At 39.5% G+C, this 19,680-nt stretch overlaps 3 protein-coding genes across 12 annotated transcripts in view; all 3 read right to left on the bottom strand.

Moving 5' to 3' along the window:
* Positions 1-55: 55 nt before the first annotated feature.
* On the bottom strand, positions 56-6,581 carry LOC108887482 (uncharacterized). Of its 10 annotated transcripts, none has more exons than XR_007813566.1 (10): positions 6,262-6,581; positions 5,801-6,139; positions 5,377-5,658; positions 5,068-5,202; positions 4,877-4,960; positions 4,768-4,796; positions 4,217-4,276; positions 2,663-3,738; positions 2,085-2,417; positions 1,811-1,966 (listed from the first exon to the last, which is right to left on the bottom strand). XR_007813566.1 is itself a non-coding variant. In XM_051071689.1 (7 exons), the coding sequence occupies exons 1-7, from the start codon at positions 6,311-6,313 to the stop codon at positions 625-627; spliced, it is 963 nt and encodes a 320-aa protein (XP_050927646.1). In that variant the 5' UTR covers positions 6,314-6,581; the 3' UTR covers positions 56-624. The 10 variants fall into 10 exon arrangements, 3 of the variants coding, with proteins under 3 accessions (XP_050927646.1, XP_018538454.1, XP_018538452.1); XR_007813567.1 differs by having other exon boundaries at positions 2,157-2,417; XR_007813569.1 differs by having other exon boundaries at positions 5,068-5,193.
* Positions 6,582-6,718: 137 nt separating this feature from the next.
* LOC108887474 (uncharacterized) overlaps positions 6,719-19,680 on the bottom strand; it is a 67,153-nt gene continuing 54,191 nt past the window's right edge. Inside the window, exons 14-16 of the mRNA XM_051071660.1 lie at positions 17,972-18,028; positions 7,487-7,555; positions 6,719-7,297 (exon numbers count right to left, since the gene is read on the bottom strand). Of these exons, the coding sequence (XP_050927617.1) occupies positions 7,160-7,297; positions 7,487-7,555; positions 17,972-18,028 (264 nt within the window). The 3' untranslated portion in view covers positions 6,719-7,159. The remainder of the gene's footprint in view (positions 7,298-7,486; positions 7,556-17,971; positions 18,029-19,680) is intronic.
* LOC108887483 (uncharacterized) lies at positions 12,902-15,276 on the bottom strand. Its single transcript, XM_051071688.1, has 8 exons — positions 15,109-15,276; positions 14,633-14,962; positions 14,239-14,490; positions 14,025-14,122; positions 13,674-13,779; positions 13,555-13,583; positions 13,400-13,456; positions 12,902-13,174 (listed from the first exon to the last, which is right to left on the bottom strand). The coding sequence occupies exons 1-8, from the start codon at positions 15,167-15,169 to the stop codon at positions 13,091-13,093; spliced, it is 1,017 nt and encodes a 338-aa protein (XP_050927645.1). The 5' UTR covers positions 15,170-15,276; the 3' UTR covers positions 12,902-13,090.

Here is a 19,680-nt window from a genome sequence, read left to right as displayed (position 1 = left end):
CAGAATACATTACAGTTAATCTGACAACAAAAGTCTATGCAGCTACCTCACAAAATACAGACAGAATATCAGTTTTAATTTACGCTCAATTTTTTGTCGCCAACAAATACTTACAGAGAGAGATTATGTTGATCCCATTGCATGTAAATTATCTACAGGTGATGCATTCTTGAAAAAAGATTAAAATAAATTAGAGTTACCCTTAAAATACCACCCAACAATATATCACCCCCACAGCACAATAATATGCCCGCCATCAAGTTCATTAAGCAAAATATGTCCTATTTACAGGGAAATACACCAGTTTAATATTGGGCTATTACTTTAACATTGCAGTTGTAACTTAACTTACAGCTCCCCCTTCTGGAAATTTGGACAAAAAGCCTTTTTTTTCCTTTTCTTTTTCAACAACACTTGGTTGTGATAAAAAACAAGAATTCAGTATTACAATGATTGAAAATAACAGCTGGCTGAAGTTATGCAGCTCTATCAAAAGTAACTGAGTTGGTCCATGAAGATTAGCTGTTCAGGATTTGGACTGATTTTGTTTTCACACCAGAAAGCTTTAACTAATTCACTGTAAAATACATGTGTTGATATCAAATGTAACCATACTGAGGTCTGTTATTCGTGTGGTTTGCTGACAGTAGCATAGAGGTTGCTGGGATCAGTGGAGGCTCCAGCAGAGGAGGAGGGAGTTTTCACAGTGCTGTAGGTCACAGCATCGTCACTGCCACGAATCTATAGGTTTTAAAAGTGACACAGTACATACACACACAAATTACACAACAGAACAGTGAGGCAACACAGGAAAGATTACACAATGCACCACATTAACACAACACTTGAATGAAATACATCGAAGAAGAAAAAAAACACAAAATAAGCCATGGCAGGGTTCAACAACTCAATGCAACACAACACGTTTCTGTTAATCCACCAGTACCTCTGTTGTAACCGACAGCTTACCTGGGCTTTACTGTTGGTGTTTTTGTTGTGGTTGATGGAGGCGTAGGAAACACCATCCTCAGGATCAGCCTACACAGTGAAGACAACATGATGGCTCAGTTATGTGAATTTATACAGACTCCATTTTCCTCTTTTTACCCTTCCGGTCTACACTTTCACTTTTACAACTAAGTGTGTCTTAGTAGTTATTAGTGTCCTCCAGGATGTCTCAAACATTATGAAATCATTCTAATATGGAATTCTCCCAGTTTATTATATTGTCTCTTGAGTTTTTAAGGTTAAATAAGTTAAGTTCAAAAATACCAGAGTTATCATTCAGATTTAAGACTGACCATGTTTTCATCCATCTGTGTATTGTTCCCTGAAAAGACAAAGAGAGTGTTGGTTAACATCCACAAAAAACAGGTTTATCAAACCTTTTTGTCCAGTTTCATCTATAAATGTTCCCACCTTTATTTTTCTTCAGTTTAACGAGCACCACACCAGTGACTAAAAGAGCTGCTAAACCCACAGCGAGGATGATGTACCACCACCAATCTAGAGACAGAATGAGAGGATTTCTGTTAAACATCATGTATCTATATGCGTTTCAAGACTGTTGAGAGATGCACCAAGTATACCTCCTGGGTTTGTTGTTGTCTCATTTTTTCTAGGTGCTGTTGTGGTTTTTCCTACATTAGGAAAAAAAATCCATAAGATAAACAAATGCAGTTTGTTGTTTTTTCACCTGATGTCTGAGGGCTGAAGGTAAACTGCTGCACTTTGTCAGTATAACCATCCGTCACTTCACATTTCAATGGTTGGTAGTTAGTGTAAATAGAGTGAGACATTGTAAAGCTCACACTGGTCCAGCAGTCAGACTGTGATGTCTCCAAGTCTTCATTATCTTCATCCACATCGTTACCCCCAGGCAGCAATTTAACTGTGTGTGTACACTGTCCATATGTCCACACAGAGCAGTTTAATGTCACCTGATCTCTGTTCTTCTGTTCAGTCACTGGTGAAGATGGAGATATTGTGAGAGAAAGACAACAAGAGTAAAATGAACTTCATCACTGTAATCAGAATTATTGTAATGTTTCAGTATTTTGTTCTAACAAGACAGTTTGACTCACTTTTAACAACAGACAGATAAACCACAGCATCTTTAAAATGTCCTGATTTGAACCATCTACAGCCATATTGACCGAAATCTTCAACTCTGACCTTCTTTACAACCAGAGAACAGGTCTTTGTAACACTTAGACTGTCTGGTTTAGAATTGAAAATCCCTGATTCACCAGTCTTCCCAAATGTAACCAGATCTACTCCGTTTGTGCGCTCTGAATTACTGTAGAGCCACTTGATTCCATCACATTGATCCTGATCATCTCTCACATTTTCACAAGGCAAAGTGACTTTATCTCCAACTCTGACAATGAAGGAGGTAGGAGGTTGTTTAGTCAGTGCTGTGAAGGAAACAAGAGAAACATGAACAAATAAACTAAAGTAAGAATATGACTGATAATTTCCTACACTGATTAGTATCAGTATCATTTCAGATACAACATAACTCTAAAACTTAAAACTTGGTTTCCAAGATTGTACTGAACTCACCACACATTACAAACAAACAGCATGGAGTAATCAAGTACTATTTCTACTATTCATATTAATCAGGTTGTGTAAAGTGCTCTAGAAAATATATTCTTACCTCTAAGTGGAAGGACCAGTATCAGAAATAAAAACATTTTAATCCATCTGAATTCAACCATTTTTCTGTTTCTTTTCTGTTCTGACTCTTGTTTTCACTGAACTGGTTCTTCTTAGCAAAATGTCTGTGGCTTGTCGGTATCAGTTCCCCACAGTGACAGTTTTCCTCTTTTGTCATATGCTATCTTTGTGTAGAAAGAGTATATTACTGACAACCACCCACTTTGACATGTGATGGTGTATATAAGCTGCTGCAGGTTACGTTTGGATTTATACACTTCTTACTCATTCAGATGTTTAATACAGATACAAAATACAAATGATGTAATTGCTTACTCTGTCCAAATAAAGGAAATCATATCACACCTTTCAGTTTAGACAGAAGCACTTTCATATTAGGATATTAAAATTTAGCTGAACAGATGCTTAAATGTTAAAATGACAACATTGACATGTGGCACATATTTAAATGATAAACAGATTCAACACAAGAAGGTAAAAACTCTAAATGTTTTAACTGTTACCTACTACTTCTAACTCCTCAGGCTCTGAGCCCAACAGAGTTAATCACCACTAGTGGCTACAGAGGGCGCTGTTGCTCAGCAAACGTTGCATAGTGTTCCTTTACAGTAAATGTCAGCAATGTATGTGAATATATTATGCTTATTTATGTTTAAAGCAACCAGCCCTATGACTTGTTTGGTTAGTTAACCTATTCTGCCACCTTGTGGACAAAAAGCATTTTATAGCAATAAATCCTGGAAATGAAAAGTCACTGAAATGTAACAGAGCAACATTAAAAAACAGCTGCATGCTATGAAAGAACTGAGTGCAAGCATCAGGATAATATATGAAACACTCTCCAAGATTTGGACAAAGATAAACAGTAAGAATTACACAATAAAACACAATGGGTGGATTCTAGCCAGCTTTAGCTCATCAGTCGAATAATGTAAAATATGACAGAGTAATTTAAATCATGTGTTCTGTAACTATTTTTTTGGTATGTTGACGGTGGCGTAGAAGTCGCTGGGATCATCGGAGAAGAAGCTTTCACATGGCTGTATCTTCATCATCCTGGGAAACATGAGGGAAACAACGTGACAAAAAGTAACATCAAGAGCAATGCTAGAAGATGGAACCACAATCCCCAACAACACAGGAGCTTTTTGTCCCTAACAAAACCAATACAACTTTACTGTCGGTCTTCTTAATGTATATGGAGGCGTAGCAAACACCATCCTCAGGATCAGCCTACACAGTGAAGGCAAATAATGTCTGCTCAGTGACCTGGACTGAGGAGGTTATCTTATGTATCTTGTGTCAGTCTCAAACTGTTTGAAAAAGTTTGGCCCAGTCTTTAACACTGATGACCCTTAGACTTATTCTGTTCTGGTTGAGTCCAGTTGCATCAGTTTCCTTCCCTCTCTCTCGCTCTTGCAGCAGGAAATTGCTGCTCCGGGGTGTGAGAGTGTTTCTCACAGTTGTATTTCAGAGATCAAACACACATTTCAGTGGGTGTAACTCTGCACTGGGGTGTAGTGTGTGCCCTTACCGAGTCCTCTTGACCCGTTTCTGGAGCAGACTGAGTCACTGCAGGGATGGAGGCCGGACCCTGGACGAAAACAGAGTGGTTACATTTGGTCAGAAAGCATCTCACAGTTCAGTTAATGCACATTTTACTGGAGCACAACACTATCAACACATGTGCATTGTACTGAAATATAATATGTATATCTATGTTATGTTCTTAATGGTTGGATCGTCGTGTTAGTGGGACAAAATCAAGCATTGGGCCCTACATTATACTGTTCGGTGTGCCTAATATTTTGCTCATATAACATAGTTGTGTTTACACTGATCAGCTGCAACATTGAAACCACTGACAGGTGACGTGAATAACACTGATCATCTCATTACAATACAATGTTCTGCTGGGAAACCTTGAGTCCTGACACTGATCTGAATGTTACTTTCATTCAATAAAATACAGTACAATGGTTTATTATTATTCTCTGTATGGAATCATTTTTATAATATTAGTGTAGATTTACAATGTCAAGTCACACATAAACAAACATTTGATTATTCAGGCTTTAAACTCACGATGTTGCCATATATCCATGTTTTGTTAGCTGAAAAGACAAGAGAGTCGACTTCAGTCTCCACAGTGAAAATCACAGTTTATCTTGATAAAACCTGTGTATATTCTCACCTTTAGTTCTCCTCCATCTCACAAGTGCAACAACAGTGATCACGAGTGCTACTAAACCCACAGCTACAACGATGCACCACCAGTCTGGAACAGATAATCAAAACTCTGATCATTTCTGGTTGCAGTGTGGTTTGCCAAACCCCAAACAGAGTCTAAGACTGATCTTGAGATATGAGATGTTGAGTCATTACCTTCTAATGTTTCATTTGTGTCTTTGTTTAAAGATCCTGTGTGGTTTGTTGTTACTCTTACTGTGCTTTTCTCTGTTGTTCTTGCCGTTGTTGATTTAGTTGTTGGTGCTGATTTTGGTTCCTCACCTGGACAAACTAAATGACACAACCCAACAAACTGTTCAATGATAAAATGTCACGTTCACCATCTGTATTAGCTAAGAAATAAGAAAAGAATGGTGTCATCTAAAAACCTCCAGCTGATAAAATAAACAAAAGCTATTTATTTTTCACATCAGAATGATTTTAAACGGCTCATCATATTCTCACCTGTTTTCTGACCTGATGTCTGAGGGCTGAAGATAAACTGCTGCACTTTTCCAGTGTAACCATCCGTCACCTCACATTTCAATGATCCATAGTTCTCCGGCATGTGAATAAAATGAGATGTTGTAAAGCTCACGCTGGCTGAACAGTCAGACCGAGATGTTGTCAAGTCTTTGTTATCCTGATCCACATCCTTAAGCTGCCACTTCACTGTGTATCTGCACCGTCCATCTGTCAACACTGAGCAGTTTAATGTCACCTTATCACCGTCCTCATATTCAGTCACTGGTGAAGATGGAGATATTGTGAGAGAAAGACAACAAGAGTAAAATGAACTTCATCACTGTAATCAGAATTATTGTAATGTTTCAGTATTTTGTTCTAACAAGACAGTTTGAGCTGAAAACATTATGATGGAAATACTCACTGGTAACAACAGACAGATAAACATCAGTGTCTGGTCCTCGTTGTCGTCCTGATCTGTCAAACTGTCTGCAGCTGTAACGACCAACATCCTCATCTGTGACCTTCTTTATAACCAGAGAACAGGTTGCTGTGAGACTCAGTCTGTCTGGTTTAGATACTGGATCGCTTTCAGTCCTTCCAAGTTTAACCAACTCTACTGACGCTGTGTGTCTTGGACCGATGAACATCCAGGTAGTGCCGTCACAGTTACACCTATTTCCAATCACATTTTCACAGGGCAAAGTGACTTCATCTCCAACTCTGACAAAGATGTAAAGCAAATACTGTCTGTTTTGTGCTCCTGAGATGAGATGAAAAGTTAGAATTAGATCAAATAATAAAAAGATAATTATGTTCATAGTAAGTGTGAGGATGATTTGAGATACAAATTTAAACTGTGTGTGTGTGTGTGTTGTATGTTACCTGTTATCTGCAGCAGCAAAAAATACATTTGAATCCATCCAAATTCAACCATCCTGCTTCTCTGAGTTTCTTGCTCTCATGCTCTTGTCAACAGAACACTACAGAATATACAGCGTCTACTTCCTGTGATCAGTAAGGTGTAACTTCCTCACGATTACTTTATTTTTTCCTGTTCTCAGTTGCTTTTTTTCAACTGAGGCATAACTTTTTTTCTTTCTTTCTTTTCTATATGAACCTGTCATCAAAACTCTTGACATGGTGCAGCTGCAGCAGGTGAATATATGAAGTGAGAATACGTCTTTTTTTTTCATCAACCACAGCTTCCATTCATTCAGTTGTTTAAAATTAGCATTGTGGGTGATTCGGTGTAGTTAGAGGATGCTACAGCCCACTTCCTCTTTGTTGTTGTTGTTGCTGCTTTTGCATTCTTAGAAAGAAGAAAGAATCTAATCAATCCTTAACAATGAACACTACCACATTTTATTTATTTATTCAGATGCAAAACAGCACAACACACAAACAATAATACTGGAAATAAGTCATATACTCATTTATCTGAGAAACCAGCTCTATGAACGTCAGGTTCCTGCTGCTCACATTGTGCTTTTAGTTAAACGTCAGCAGCACCTTCTGGACAGAAAGGCTTCCTACAACAATAACTCCTTCAAGCTTCAAGTATGTATCAATAACTATAAATAACTGGGTAAGAGCACCAGGATTATAAACAAAAATATATATCAATATAAAATTCTCTCTTGGAACTGGACAGAATGGATTACTTTCCTATTACAATCAATACTTATCAGTAACACTGTTATGAGTGAAGTCTTGGTTTCCTCATTTGTTATCAGTGTAAAAATGAGCACACTGACATGAGATGTAACTATACTGTGGCATCTTATTTGTTTGGTGTGATGACGGTGGTGTAGAGGGCATCGGGATCAACGGAGGCTCCAGCAGAAGAGGAGGAGGAGGAAACTTTGACGGTGCTGTAGGTCACTGCATCACCTTCATCATCAGCATCACCACCTTTACCCTGAACCCGAGAAATAAAACAATGAATTAATCCACGGTTCCTGCAACTTAATCATCAAATTCAAGGACTTTGCAGTGGATGCAGAGGATGAATCCTGGCTGTTTCTCTGCAGCTGTTGATTAGCTGTAGACTCATAGACTTATTTTTTCATTCACTACAGACATGTTTCTAACCAGTCAGACATCTTACCCGTGCTTTACTGTTAGCCTTCTTGATGTAGCTAATGGAGGCGTAGGAAACACCATCCTCAGGATCGGCCTGCACAGTGAAGACAGGGTACTGTAAGGACTGCTCAGTAACATGTGAGCATGATAGATGACTTGCATAATTTTACTTCTCTTTTTCTCAGTTGCAAAGAGAAGAGGAAGAAAAGTGTCCCATGCTGCTGCACAAATAACAGTAAGTGTAACTTTGTACCGGGTGAATGTGTGATCTCACCGTGTCCTGACTGGTTTCTGGAGCAGACTGAGTCACGTCAGGGTTCAACCTTAGTCCCTGGAAAATACCGTTTTCCATTTACGTCAGTGGCACTTATTATAGAACATACTATGAGCCATACTTGAGGTTTTTTTTAAAGGTGCTATGTGCAAGTTTTTGCTATCGCTATATAGCTAACATTAGCTTCAACAGCTGCTCACTACCATCATTGTGGTTACAAGACGAAACATTAAAACCACTGTACAACATTTGATGATTCAGTTTTGAAATTTAAAACACAACTCACAGTGCTGTCAGCCATCTGCATTTTGTTTCCTGAAAAACAAACAAACAAACAATAACAAAGATACACACAATTAAAATCCAGGTTTATAAATGTATTTATTTAAAATATGTCCATCTGTACGTACTCTTGCCGTTGGTTCTTCTCTGTCTGATGAGTGCTCCGACAATTATGACGAGTGCTGCTACACCAACAACCACAATGATGCCCAACCACAAGGAAGGAGAACCTGAAAGCATTAAAAACATATTTGATTGGCTTTCTGTTCTGTGAAACATCCCAAGAATCAAACTCAGTCCAAACCCAGCTGAAACTGAAATACTGGACACAGAGCTTTGTAAGATGTGAAGTCTCTACCTGGTTGATCTGATGAGTCCTCATTGTCCTCATTCTGAGATATTTTTTTGTTTTCATTTGATATAGCTGAGTATGAAATTAGATGAAATAAAAACAAGTGATGAGAAAATATGAAATGTTTTCCATCTGCATTAACTGAGAAAGATAATGTCATTTTAAATCCATAAGATAAACATGTTTTCTTACATGAGGACTGAGAGGAGAAGTTATACAGCAGCGGTTTCCCACCTCTACTGTCTGTCACATTACACTTGTATGACTCCTCATGCTTTGACTTCTGATTCAGATGAGCAGTCTCCAAAGTCACAGTGGCTGAGCAGGTACTCTGTGATCTCTGCAGTTCTCTGAAATCTTCCTTTTTACCCACATTCAGCCACTGCACTGTGTATGGACAATGTTCATATGTCAACACGGTGCATGTTAATGTCGTCTCATTACTGTTCTTGACTTCATGAACTGGTGAGATATATGGGGAAAAGACAACAAGAGTCAAATTAACTTCATCACTGTAATTATTGTAATGTTTCAGTATTTTGTCCTAATAAGACAGTTAATTTACTCACTGCTAGTCACAGACAGTTGAACTGCAGAAGCTTGACCTTGTTCTTTGTCTGATCTGTACTGTCTGCAGGTGTAACGACCAGCATCATTAACTGTGACCTTCTTTATAACCAGAGAACAGCTCTCTGTGAGACTCAGTCTGTCTGATTTAGATGCTGCATTTTCTCCAGTCTGCCCTGAACTTATCAGCTCTACTGATGGTGAAGTTCCTTGACTGTAGACCCAGTTAGTACTGTCACATTTGTCCTGATTTGTTATCCTGTTTTCACAGGACAAAGTGGCTTCATCTCCAACTCCGACAGTGAGGAAGGACTCTTGTCCTGTTGTTGCTGTTGAGAAGAAGAGAGAGAAACATGAAAATTTAACTGCAGTAAGAGTGATGACTTTTATCTTTACAGTGACATCTTTAGGGTTGCCAGATCTTTCTAACAAAATCAGCACAATGACCAATCAAAACAACCAATATTATGATAAAAAGGTGGCTGCCGTGAGGTGGAGAGCATTACAACATGTTGTAAAGTAAGGAGTTTATTATTCATGTAATTTGCAGGCAAAATAAACTTTAACCCCAGAGAACATCGTGTAACGAGGGGGGCCGACAGCAGCCAACTGCGCCTGATAAGATTAACTGGAGAAAAGGGAGGGACCGAGAGACTGAAGGCTCCTCTCAGTTCACCGCTGGAAACATGAAAGGTTTCATAACCTCCACACGCTATCTGTTCCACATCAGGACCTCTGCTCTGGAGCTCTGTCAGTGGCAGCAATGACTGAGGTGTGCAGTTCACAGTGAGACATGGTGTTTGACAGAGGCACTGTAGAACGTTAAGGATATTCAGGGTTATAGCAGGTCAGGGGTATTTACAGACCAACCGCCATTGCACCAAAAGCAATGTGTGTTTTGTAAACCTATACATGCTGTTTGCTCAGCCACAGATATAATGTCTGAAACATTTCAGGCCAGAAAAGTATGAGGAAGAAAAATACAAGTATGAAAACATCTGGGGTGATGTGTTCAGGTGTATAGGGGGGAAGTTATACATGTTGCACAAGTTCTTAATATAAAACACGCCATGTGTCACAGTGAAGTTTTGAGCCAATCAGGGCAAAGTGTTGTCACACAGGTGTTTGTGGGTTATAATGTCATGTGACATGGTGACATTGCACACCTCCAGCCAAAGTTGAACAGAATTTCTAACCAGCATGCATCACTTCAAGTCAGTGGTGCGTAGTTGTGCATAAATTGTACTCTAAATGCAGGGGGTGAGAGGAACGCCTCCCCTGGTCCACCACAACAGCGAGAGGGGTGTGAACTCAGCAGAGAGCCATGCGTAGAGAGCCATTTACTCAAAAAGCTAAGGAGTAAATTGTTGCTCAGTTTAGGTAGCATGGCCTTCGCTGATATGAACCCAGCAAGCTGCCTGGTATCTCTGCTTACCCCACGTGAATGTCCATGACTGACCAACTGGGTGATGAAGTTACACCACTGGTTGATCAGTCGAGTGTTGGGAGTTTTCCATTGGCCTCTTCTCTCTCAAAATAAACTGGTGCCAACAGTTTCTGTTACGTCATCAGGGGCTTTTTCTGTTGCTAGATTCACAGACTTTTCAGAGCCTCCTAGCTTTTTTTCAAAAGAGCACCCAGCAACACGTCTAACGACTTCTTGGACAAACCTTAGCTACTTTCTGTAGAAGTTGCCAGTGTTGCCCTGCGAGCTTGAGGTTGGGTTTTACCCCCTTCAGACAAACCTCTCCATGTATCTCAGTGTGAGCACAGAGTGCAGCAGAGAAGCCAACAGATAAAGGCCTGAAACTCACTGACACTGGGCAGAATGCAAATACCACGCAATCACATCATGACTATATTAAATAGCGTATTACGTCATTACGAGCGACATTCAGCAACTTTTCACACAAGCTGAAGCTACTTTCCATTGAAAATAGTTGTTTACAATACTTCACAACAGTTTGACATTGACCACACACAGTCCAGCCATATACTAGGTTTCCTTTTCCAGTCCCAGAGTTAAATGTGTCTAATCCCTGATTCAAGAGTCCATTAAACTCACAGTGTTTCTTTATTTGTAAAAGTGTTATATGTGTCCTTACCTCTAAACTGAAGCACCAGCATCAGAAATAAAGACATTTTAGTCCATTTAGTCCACTTGAATTCAGCCATCGTGCTTCTTTGTCTCATCTTCTTTCTCTTGTTCTCACGCCTACAGCTGTCAAAGCTTCTAACTAAGAGACTTGGACAGCATGTACTTCCCATTATTAGCTGAGTGTCACTTCCTTATGGTGACTTCAAACTTTTATTTCCGGCTTTTAGTCATTTACCTTATGTAGTCCCACCCTGTAAGATTTTAACCTCTCTGAATCTTTTGTAGATATCCATGGAAATCCAGATGTGGTTCAAGTGTAGAGATAAAAGACACGAGTTACTGATGTGTTGTCAGTCGAGTTCTCAGCTTCACAGATCACGTGGAGAGAATCTGTTGTTTTGGCTGATGACCAAACTCCTCCCACAGATGAGATGAAAAGATAAACCTCACTGAGGGGGGGGAAGTTGAGGCTAATGTCATTAACTGCATCTGCACACAGAGAATAACTAGCTGTTTCTGCAAAGCTACTAGCAAAACCACAAAACACCTCCGCCCTATTGTGGTGTTTCAGTGTTGTCGTCACACACTCTATTTATATTTTCTCATGTTCCGTGCACAGAGCTAATTCAGGAAACCAGATTCAGCCCAGCAGGTGAAAAATGCACAGCAAATTACTGCTGTGTGAAACATTAGAAACACTGATATGAACAACAACATTAAACTGAAACAACAAAAGGAGGACAGTAGATTTAATAAGTCTGCTATGACGATGTTTTCAACATCCACAAAAGTAGATAGACTGGAGAGATTAGCAATAAAAGTAGTTGAGCAACCACTGTGACCCTAACATTCATGGGTATGTTCAACATGAATGCAAAAGTAAAACAAACACCTTACCCACCGCTGTGCTAGAATAGGAGGGTAAAAACAACTGTGATGAAATGTTTGTGGTTTGTCCGTCAGTGCAGCTTAAGGGGAAGTTGTGACATGAATGTGTAAACAAAAGCAGCAAAGCTCTGGGGTCACACTCCGAGGCCCTAAGTATTTTGATAGAAAATAATAATAATTTAACCCCTGTATACTGAGCATTTTGGGGTATTTTAAAGTCTCATGCTACATCCATCTTCCAGTCATACATATCCATATAAAAAGCTTTGGGTGCTCAGTGCTGTGTCTCTGCTGCTGCACCACTGTCGTTTTCCCTGCAGTTTCACTTCCTGTGCTCACATTCATTCAGTTGTTATTTAGGGGTGGGTTAAGGTGCCTCTGTATGTTGCAATACAAAAAAACATGACTCTACACAAGGGATTACAATGTCAGTTAAACTCCAGTATTTTGGATATTAGACATTATGGATGAGATTCCTACAGAAATAGACCTTTTTAGTAAAGAGTAAGGCAGGTATATATTGCTACCAGACTCCATTGACAAAAACAGTAATTTTACCAAGCAGAACATGGGACTTGCTTGTTAGTTTGTTTGTTTTATTATGTGACTTTCAGTGATGGAAGAAGCATCCAGATCTTTTACATAATACACACACAGAACAACACAAGCTAACTAACTGACTGAGGCAGTGGTGTTCCAGCAGCCCCTGTCTTCTGCTTGGTAAAATTACAGTTTTTGTCAGTGGAGTCTGGTAGTGATATATGGTGATGTTTCTGGAGATGCTGGGTACACCATTCTGGCTCAATACTCTATTGATTCCAAAGATTTTCACCCTATCAATCATTAACACCCAAAAAATGGGAAAATGGCCCAGGTTCAAAAATACAGGAGTTTTCCTTTAAATTTTCCGAGTTTGCTCATGAATGAATCACGAATGAATAAATTTAGAGTTTGAAAAGAAGAGGCCCAAGAATCGATCCCTGGGGGACTCCATCTATTTTATTAGCAAGAGTATTTTCCATTTAGAAATTGTACAGTTATACATAAAACTCTAGGCTGAAAGCTCAAAATTTCCAAAAATACACTGGACTATCAACTATTTACAAACAATGCTACAAATGAAAACTGACTTAATACTTTAAATCACTGATCAAACATCTGGAAGTTGTCAGTGGAGTCTGGCAGAGACACAAGTGCCTCTAAAGTTTTCATAGTTGACTCTACCATCACCTTCACCCTCAGCATTATGCACCTGTGAAAAACAACACAACACACTTGAGATTCTGAGTTTCTGAAAAAAGAACAAGCAGATGTTGAATTTGATTGCTGAGCAGTCCTTTAAATTTTGTTTTAGCTCCCATAAGATCCCCGGACTCCCACATTTTTCCTTCCAGCTGACTGTTAGGGTTAGGGTTTTAAAACTGAAAACGTGCAGACCCTGAACGCACCATCAGTTACTGTCTGATCTGATCTTTACCTGACTGGCTGCTGGACCAGAAGGCGTCACTGCTCGGCTTCTTACTGAGTTTAAAACCTGCACAAACACAAACAGAGAGACATTAACAGTCCTGCATTAAACCAACATCAACATTAACCAGCAGCATTTAAAATCATCATTGGTTTTCCACTCACAGTGTTGTCATCAGGTGGTCTCTGGTTCCCTGGAAAAGAAATCACAGAGGAACATTTCACTTGTAAACTCACAGTTTGTGTCAGTCAGTCTGAACAAATGTTGCTGTGAATTTTCTCACCTCGAGCTCTGATCAGAAGAACAGTAATCACAGTGATTAGGAGGAGTTCAGCCACACGCATCAGCAACATGATGGAGTTCAGAGCTGAACAACCTGAACCAGCTGTGAAACATCAAACATCCTGTCAGAAAAGCTCAGGAGCTGATCTGTGTCAACTGTTGAGATAAAGCTTTAATCAAAATCATCTGAATAAAAGTCCTGTATCTGTGTTTCACATGTGACAGTGATCAATAATGTTTAAATCTCAGAGTGAGACACATAAAGTCACCTTGTGTGTCAGTTTGTACATGTTGTTTTGTTTGTACCTGTTGTTGTTGTTGTTGTTGTTGATTCAGTTGCTGGTTTTCCTGTTGTAGTTGTTGTTGTTCCATCCCCACCTGAACAAATGAATAACAAAGCCTGACAAAGTGCACAGTGACAAAATCCCTCATGTTCATCATCTGCAGTAACTAAATGAGAATGAATCAAAGCATCTGAACACATCAGATTTATAAAAGAAACAAAGGGAGTTTGTTATTTTTCACATCAGGATGAAATGATTTGAAACAGCTCATCATATTCTCACCTGAGGACTGAGAGCTGAAGGTAAACTGTTGCCTGTTGTTACCATCAGTCACTTCACACTTGAAGAACTTATAATAGATTAAATGATGCAGAGTCGTGAATTCCACAGTAGCTAAGCAGGGAGACTGTGATGTTTCCATGTCTTTGTCCACATCTTTACCCTCATACAGCCACTTCACTGTGTGTTTGCAGGGTCCATGTGTCCACACAGAGCAGGACAAGGTGACGTTATCCTCATCTTCATATTCAGTCACTGGTGAAGATGGAGATATTGTGAGAGAAAGACAACAAGAGTAAAATGAACTTCATCACTGTAATCAGAATTATTGTAATGTTTCAGTATTTTGTTCTAACAAGACAGTTTGAGCTGAAAACATTATGATGGAAATACTCACTGGTAACAACAGACAGATAAACATCAGTATCTGAACCTTGTCGTCGTCCTGATCTGTCAAACTGTCTGCAGATGTAACGACCAACATCCTCAGCTGTGACCTTCTTTATAACCAGAGAACAGTTCTCTGTGACACTCAGTCTGTCTGATTTAGATTTAATGTTTTCACTAATCTGCCCAAATCTAACCAGCTCTACTGTGTTCACTGTATCACTGAACATCCAGTCAGTTCTGTCACATTGATCCTGATCATCTCTCACATTTTCACAGGACAAAGTGGCTTCATCTCCAACTCTGACGACAAAGGAGGAAGAGTGCTGTCCAATAACCGCTGTGAATGAAACAAGAGAACGACATGAGAAAACTGAAATACTTATTTAGATCAGAGTTTAGATTCACTGTCTTCATACACAATGAATAACATGAACAATCACATGGATGAAATGTTGTTGGAATCATTTTTAAATGTTGTCTTACCTGTCAAATGGAGCAGCAGCTTCAGGAACAAGGAAACTTCAATCCACCTGAAAACAGACATTCTGCTGCCGGTCTACCTCAGTGTCTGACACTTCCTTAAATTTAGAGCTTTTTGGGCGTCACTTTCTCCTCGTTGTGTAATTTCTTGACGTTGTTTCTGAGAAAGGAAGTGTTTTGTGTGTGTGTGTGTGTGTGTGTGTGTGTGTGTGTGTGTGTGTGTGTGTGTGTGTGTGTGTGAAGCAAGGATGTTTTTGACTTTGGCTGAGACATTTTGGAAGTTTATAGCAGTTGAGTGATGAGACTGAGCGATGGTTACATTCACTGTAGTCTCCTCTCTCTTCATCCTCACTATTACCTGATCCATCAATAAACATGCTTCCCGTTCTATTGATTTGCTCATCCTGCAGACACACACATTAACACCGTACCAGGATCTGTTGTCAGGTTCTTGTTGCTGTCCGTGGTGCTGAAGAGGAGGATGCTGTGAGACTGTGCAACTGCAACTATTGTGTAAGTTTATTGCATGTTGCTCTATGCAAGGATAAAATCTTTAGGACACAGTCTGTGTCAGACTGTATGATATGGATGTGACACGTCAGACTGTGCAGTGAGTGTGCTGCTTATCACTAGGTCAGAAAGTGCTGAACTGAATTTAACCTATTTGATTAAAAACAAAAGAATAAAACCTCTTGATCAGAAAAAGCATTAACCTTCAGTTGGACTAAAAAGCAGAACTAACAGAAATAAAACCTGCAATCTGGCACATGTAACAGGACTTTAATCAGCTGATTGTGAGCCATGTTATATATTTCACTCCAGACAGTCTGCACTGGATCATAAAGTCTGAAAGAACTAAAAATATATAGATACAAAAGAGAGAGAGAGAGAACAGTGCAATAATATCATTTTTCAGCAACATACCTGTTACTGGATAAACCATGTTTTAGAAAGTAAACATTTTGTTGTTTATGTGACTGATTGAAATGAATTGACTGCATTTGATTAAAAAGCACCCACTGCAAGTAAGTCATTATTCTCTATAATGAGCACCAGACAGCCTTCCTAAGAGCTTACAGTTAAATATCATTTCCTTTCAATGACTTTTTTTAGCCTTAAAGTAAAGTATGACTAAGATTTTCTAATGATTACAGCTGCAGATGAGCAAGCGGTGGTTTAATGTGTAAATAAAGGACATGAGCCACTGATGATGTGCTGCTCTGACTGAGTCCTTTGGTCACTGACATTAACCATTACAGCAGGAGAAAGAAGGTCAATTATAATTGTTCTGGATTCCTACAGTTTCCATTCACTCAACTGTGTGATGAGACTCTCTGCGATGACATTATCTATGTCCCAATGAGGAATGTCATGTCAAATGATTTCTCTGTTAACACACAGGAACAACAACAATGAAAAAATCGGTACAAAGACATAAATGTTCAAATTAATGCAAATCAAACAATAACAAGTGATACACAAACAAATATGAGTGAAAATTGAACATATTCGTCACAGAGCGACAGAGAGTTCATCAAGCAAAATGTGTCATAAATGCTTATTTACACTAAATGGCCTCTTTATTAAAACAGATACGTCTGAATTATTTGTGCAATGGATTCACTAAGGTGCTGAAAACATTCCTGAGAGAGCTCCAGAGCACAAACTAACTAACCAATCGAGGCAGCTGTGTCAGGGTCAACGTCACTGAGTTTCTGCCACATGATTGGCTGATAAGACATTTGCATTAATGAGTTAGGTCACCTAATAAACTGGCCACTCAGTGTATTGTCGAGCACAGTGAGAAGATGTGAATGCTGAGTGATTTACATACTATTTAACCTGCTACGCCCCCTTCTGGACAAAAAGCTATTTACAACAACCCATCCTGAAAGTTAGTCTGCAGCTCAGCCCTCACCCCTCCCCTCTGCAGTCATGCACAGTGCACCAGAGAGACACCATATCAAGAATCATTTACCTTCAGTCGTCATCATTTAGTACATTTTGGAGACATCTTTGGATTTTCCTGGTTGGTTTTAGAGATCTGTCCATTTTGGATTTCGCCAACAGGTGAAGATGATCTCTCATTTGTCTGGTTTGTTGATGGTGGCGTAGATGTTGCTGGGATCAGTGGAGGCTCCAGCAGAGGAAGAGGAGACTTTCACAGTGCTGTCACTGCATCACCTTCATCATCATCAACTTTAACTTGAACCTGAGTCGAACGAGGGAAACAGCATCACACATCAACATGTGACACAACACAACCTGAGGAGAGTTCAGAGAATCCAGATCTAACACCTGAACTGTTCACTGCAGGTTTATCAGCTGATTAAACTCAGACATCCCTCCTCACACTGTCACATCATCATGTGGTCCATTGTTATTATAAAATATAGATTATAGCTGAAAAATAAATGAGCTTTCATTACGTAACTGTGTCCATGTATTTTCTAGTTTCTTGTTTTTCTTCATTCAGTAACACCACCAGTCAAGCAGACAGCTTACCTGGGTTTTACTGTTTGGCTTCCTGATGTAGCTGACGGAGGCGTAGGAAACACCCTCTTCAGGATCGGCCTACACAGTGAAGACGACATAATGACTCAGTAACATGTGGACTTACAGTATACTGACTCACTCCTAATGCCTTTAATGGTCATCCCACATCACACACTAACGACTTCCTTCTTCACACTCTTCTGTTCTATTTGTGAAGTCCAGCTGCATCGTCTTCCTTCCCTTTTCTTGACTCTTGCAGAAGCAAATTAAACTCAGGAGTCTCCCTGTGTCTCATACACTTACAGTATACAGTATTTTAGAAGACAAACAGTGAGCGTAACTTAGTGCTTGGTGTGGTGTGTGATCTCACCGTGTCCTGACTGGTTTCTGGACCAGGCTGAGTCTCTGTAGGGTTTAATCTCTGCCCCTGAACAAACACAGGGTTAGTTATGTGTTGTAACTATTTCTTGGCAAATACCAAACTAGTAGCATCCTGGAGTCACGTCATCACTGCACTAGGCCAGCTAGCAGGTGTAGTTTTGTAAGTATGACGTGTAATCAAAAAGTTCTGAGACTGTTACTGTTGTTTCACCATCTGGACCTGTGTTACCCCTGTTTTTGTGTCTGAGGATCTCTCTGGAGGGAGAGGTGTATCATTGCACAAGGAGACTACTTCCAATCTAAGTCAGGTACAGTTTCTGCTTGTTATGGAGCAGTCTCTGAACTTTTTGATCGCACCTCGTACATCACAGTGAACACTATTGTTCTCTTTCAGCTACAGAACCACACTAAGCTGTGATGAAGAACTACCTTCTGTAAAGTCATAACTGTACAAACATTTTATGATTCAGCTTCAAAACTCACAACACTTTCATCCATCTGTGTTTTGTTCCCTAAAAAAGGACAAAAGAAAAAGATCATGTTAGAAAATCCACCTTTTTAAAGCCTTTCATCCTGTTAAAAGTTTCATCTGTGAATGTTCTCACCTTTTCTTCTCTTCAATATGACGACAGCTACAACAGTTGTTAACAGCACTGATAAAGCCACAGCCACACCAACGTATATACACCAACCTGGAAAGAGATTTTGGTTTCAGCTCAAATTCAAAACCTGAGAGACTGAAAGACAGAAATTCATGAGAGACACAAAACCTAGACTCACTACTTTGTGGTGTTGATGGAGGATCAGGTGGAGTGTTTCTAACAGGAGGCGCTCTTATGTTCGGCCTTCGTTTTTTGGTTGTTTTTTTTAAGCTTTGCATTGTTTTGTCATCACCTGGACAAATGAAAAATAACAAAACCCAACAAACTTTATGTTGAGAAAATCCCTCATGAATTACCATCTGCAGGAACAAAATGGAGAACAATAATATCATAAATATATGTAATAAACATCTGTAGCTTGTGATTCACATAAACAGCTCATTATATTCTCACCTGAGGACTGAGGGCTGAAGGTGAACAGCTGCACTTTCCTGCTGTAAAGATCAGTCACTTGACACTGAAATAAGTCCTGATACTTTGACTTCAGCTTGAGATGAGAGGTGGGAAATGTGACAGTAACTGAACATTCAGACTGTGATGTCTCCATCTTTTTAACTTTATCCACATCTTTACCCTCATACAGCCACTTCACTGTGTGTGCACACAATACATGTGTCCACACAAAGCAGGTCAGTGTCACCTGATCTCTGTTCTTCTGTTCAGTCACTGGTGAAGATGGAGATATTGTGAGAGAAAGACAACAAGAGTAAAATGAACTTCATCACTGTAATCAGAATTATTGTAATGTTTCAGTATTTTGTTCTAACAAGACAGTTTGAGCTGAAAACATTATGATGGAAATACTCACTGGTAACAACAGACAGATGAACCAGAGCATCTTCTAGTCGTCCTGATCTGTCAAACTGTCTGCAGCTGTACAGACCAGCATCCTCAACTGTGACCTTCTTTATAACCAGAGAACAGTTCTCTGTGAGACTCAGTCTGTCTGATTTAGATTTGGTACTTTCACTGATCTTCCCATGATGAATCAACTCTATTGTGTTGCTTGTGCTAGTGAAGAGCCACGTAGTTCTGT

This window comes from Lates calcarifer, linkage group LG7_1, assembly GCF_001640805.2.
Source record: "Lates calcarifer isolate ASB-BC8 linkage group LG7_1, TLL_Latcal_v3, whole genome shotgun sequence".
NCBI lineage: Eukaryota > Metazoa > Chordata > Actinopteri > Centropomidae > Lates > Lates calcarifer.
Note: the sequence above shows the minus strand (reverse complement) of the source record. Positions and strands in the feature narration are given on the sequence as shown.

Bases quoted from the DNA above. Each gene is read 5' to 3' on its own strand.
- LOC108887482 (XM_018682936.2), bottom strand. From the start codon at position 2,723: ATGGTTGAATTCAGATGGATTAAAATGTTTTTATTTCTGATACTGGTC. The intron at 1,967-2,084 runs GTGAGTCAAACT...CATCTTCACCAG, and splicing joins TTATCTGTCTGTTGTTAAAA to TGACTGAACAGAAGAACAGA. The intron at 1,331-1,419 runs GTGGGAACATTT...TTGTCTTTTCAG, and splicing joins TAAACTGAAGAAAAATAAAG to GGAACAATACACAGATGGAT.
- LOC108887483 (XM_051071688.1), bottom strand. From the start codon at position 15,169: ATGTCTGTTTTCAGGTGGATTGAAGTTTCCTTGTTCCTGAAGCTGCTG. The intron at 14,491-14,632 runs GTGAGTATTTCC...CATCTTCACCAG, and splicing joins TTATCTGTCTGTTGTTACCA to TGACTGAATATGAAGATGAG. The intron at 14,123-14,238 runs GTGAGAATATGA...ATTCTCATTTAG, and splicing joins CTTCAGCTCTCAGTCCTCAG to TTACTGCAGATGATGAACAT.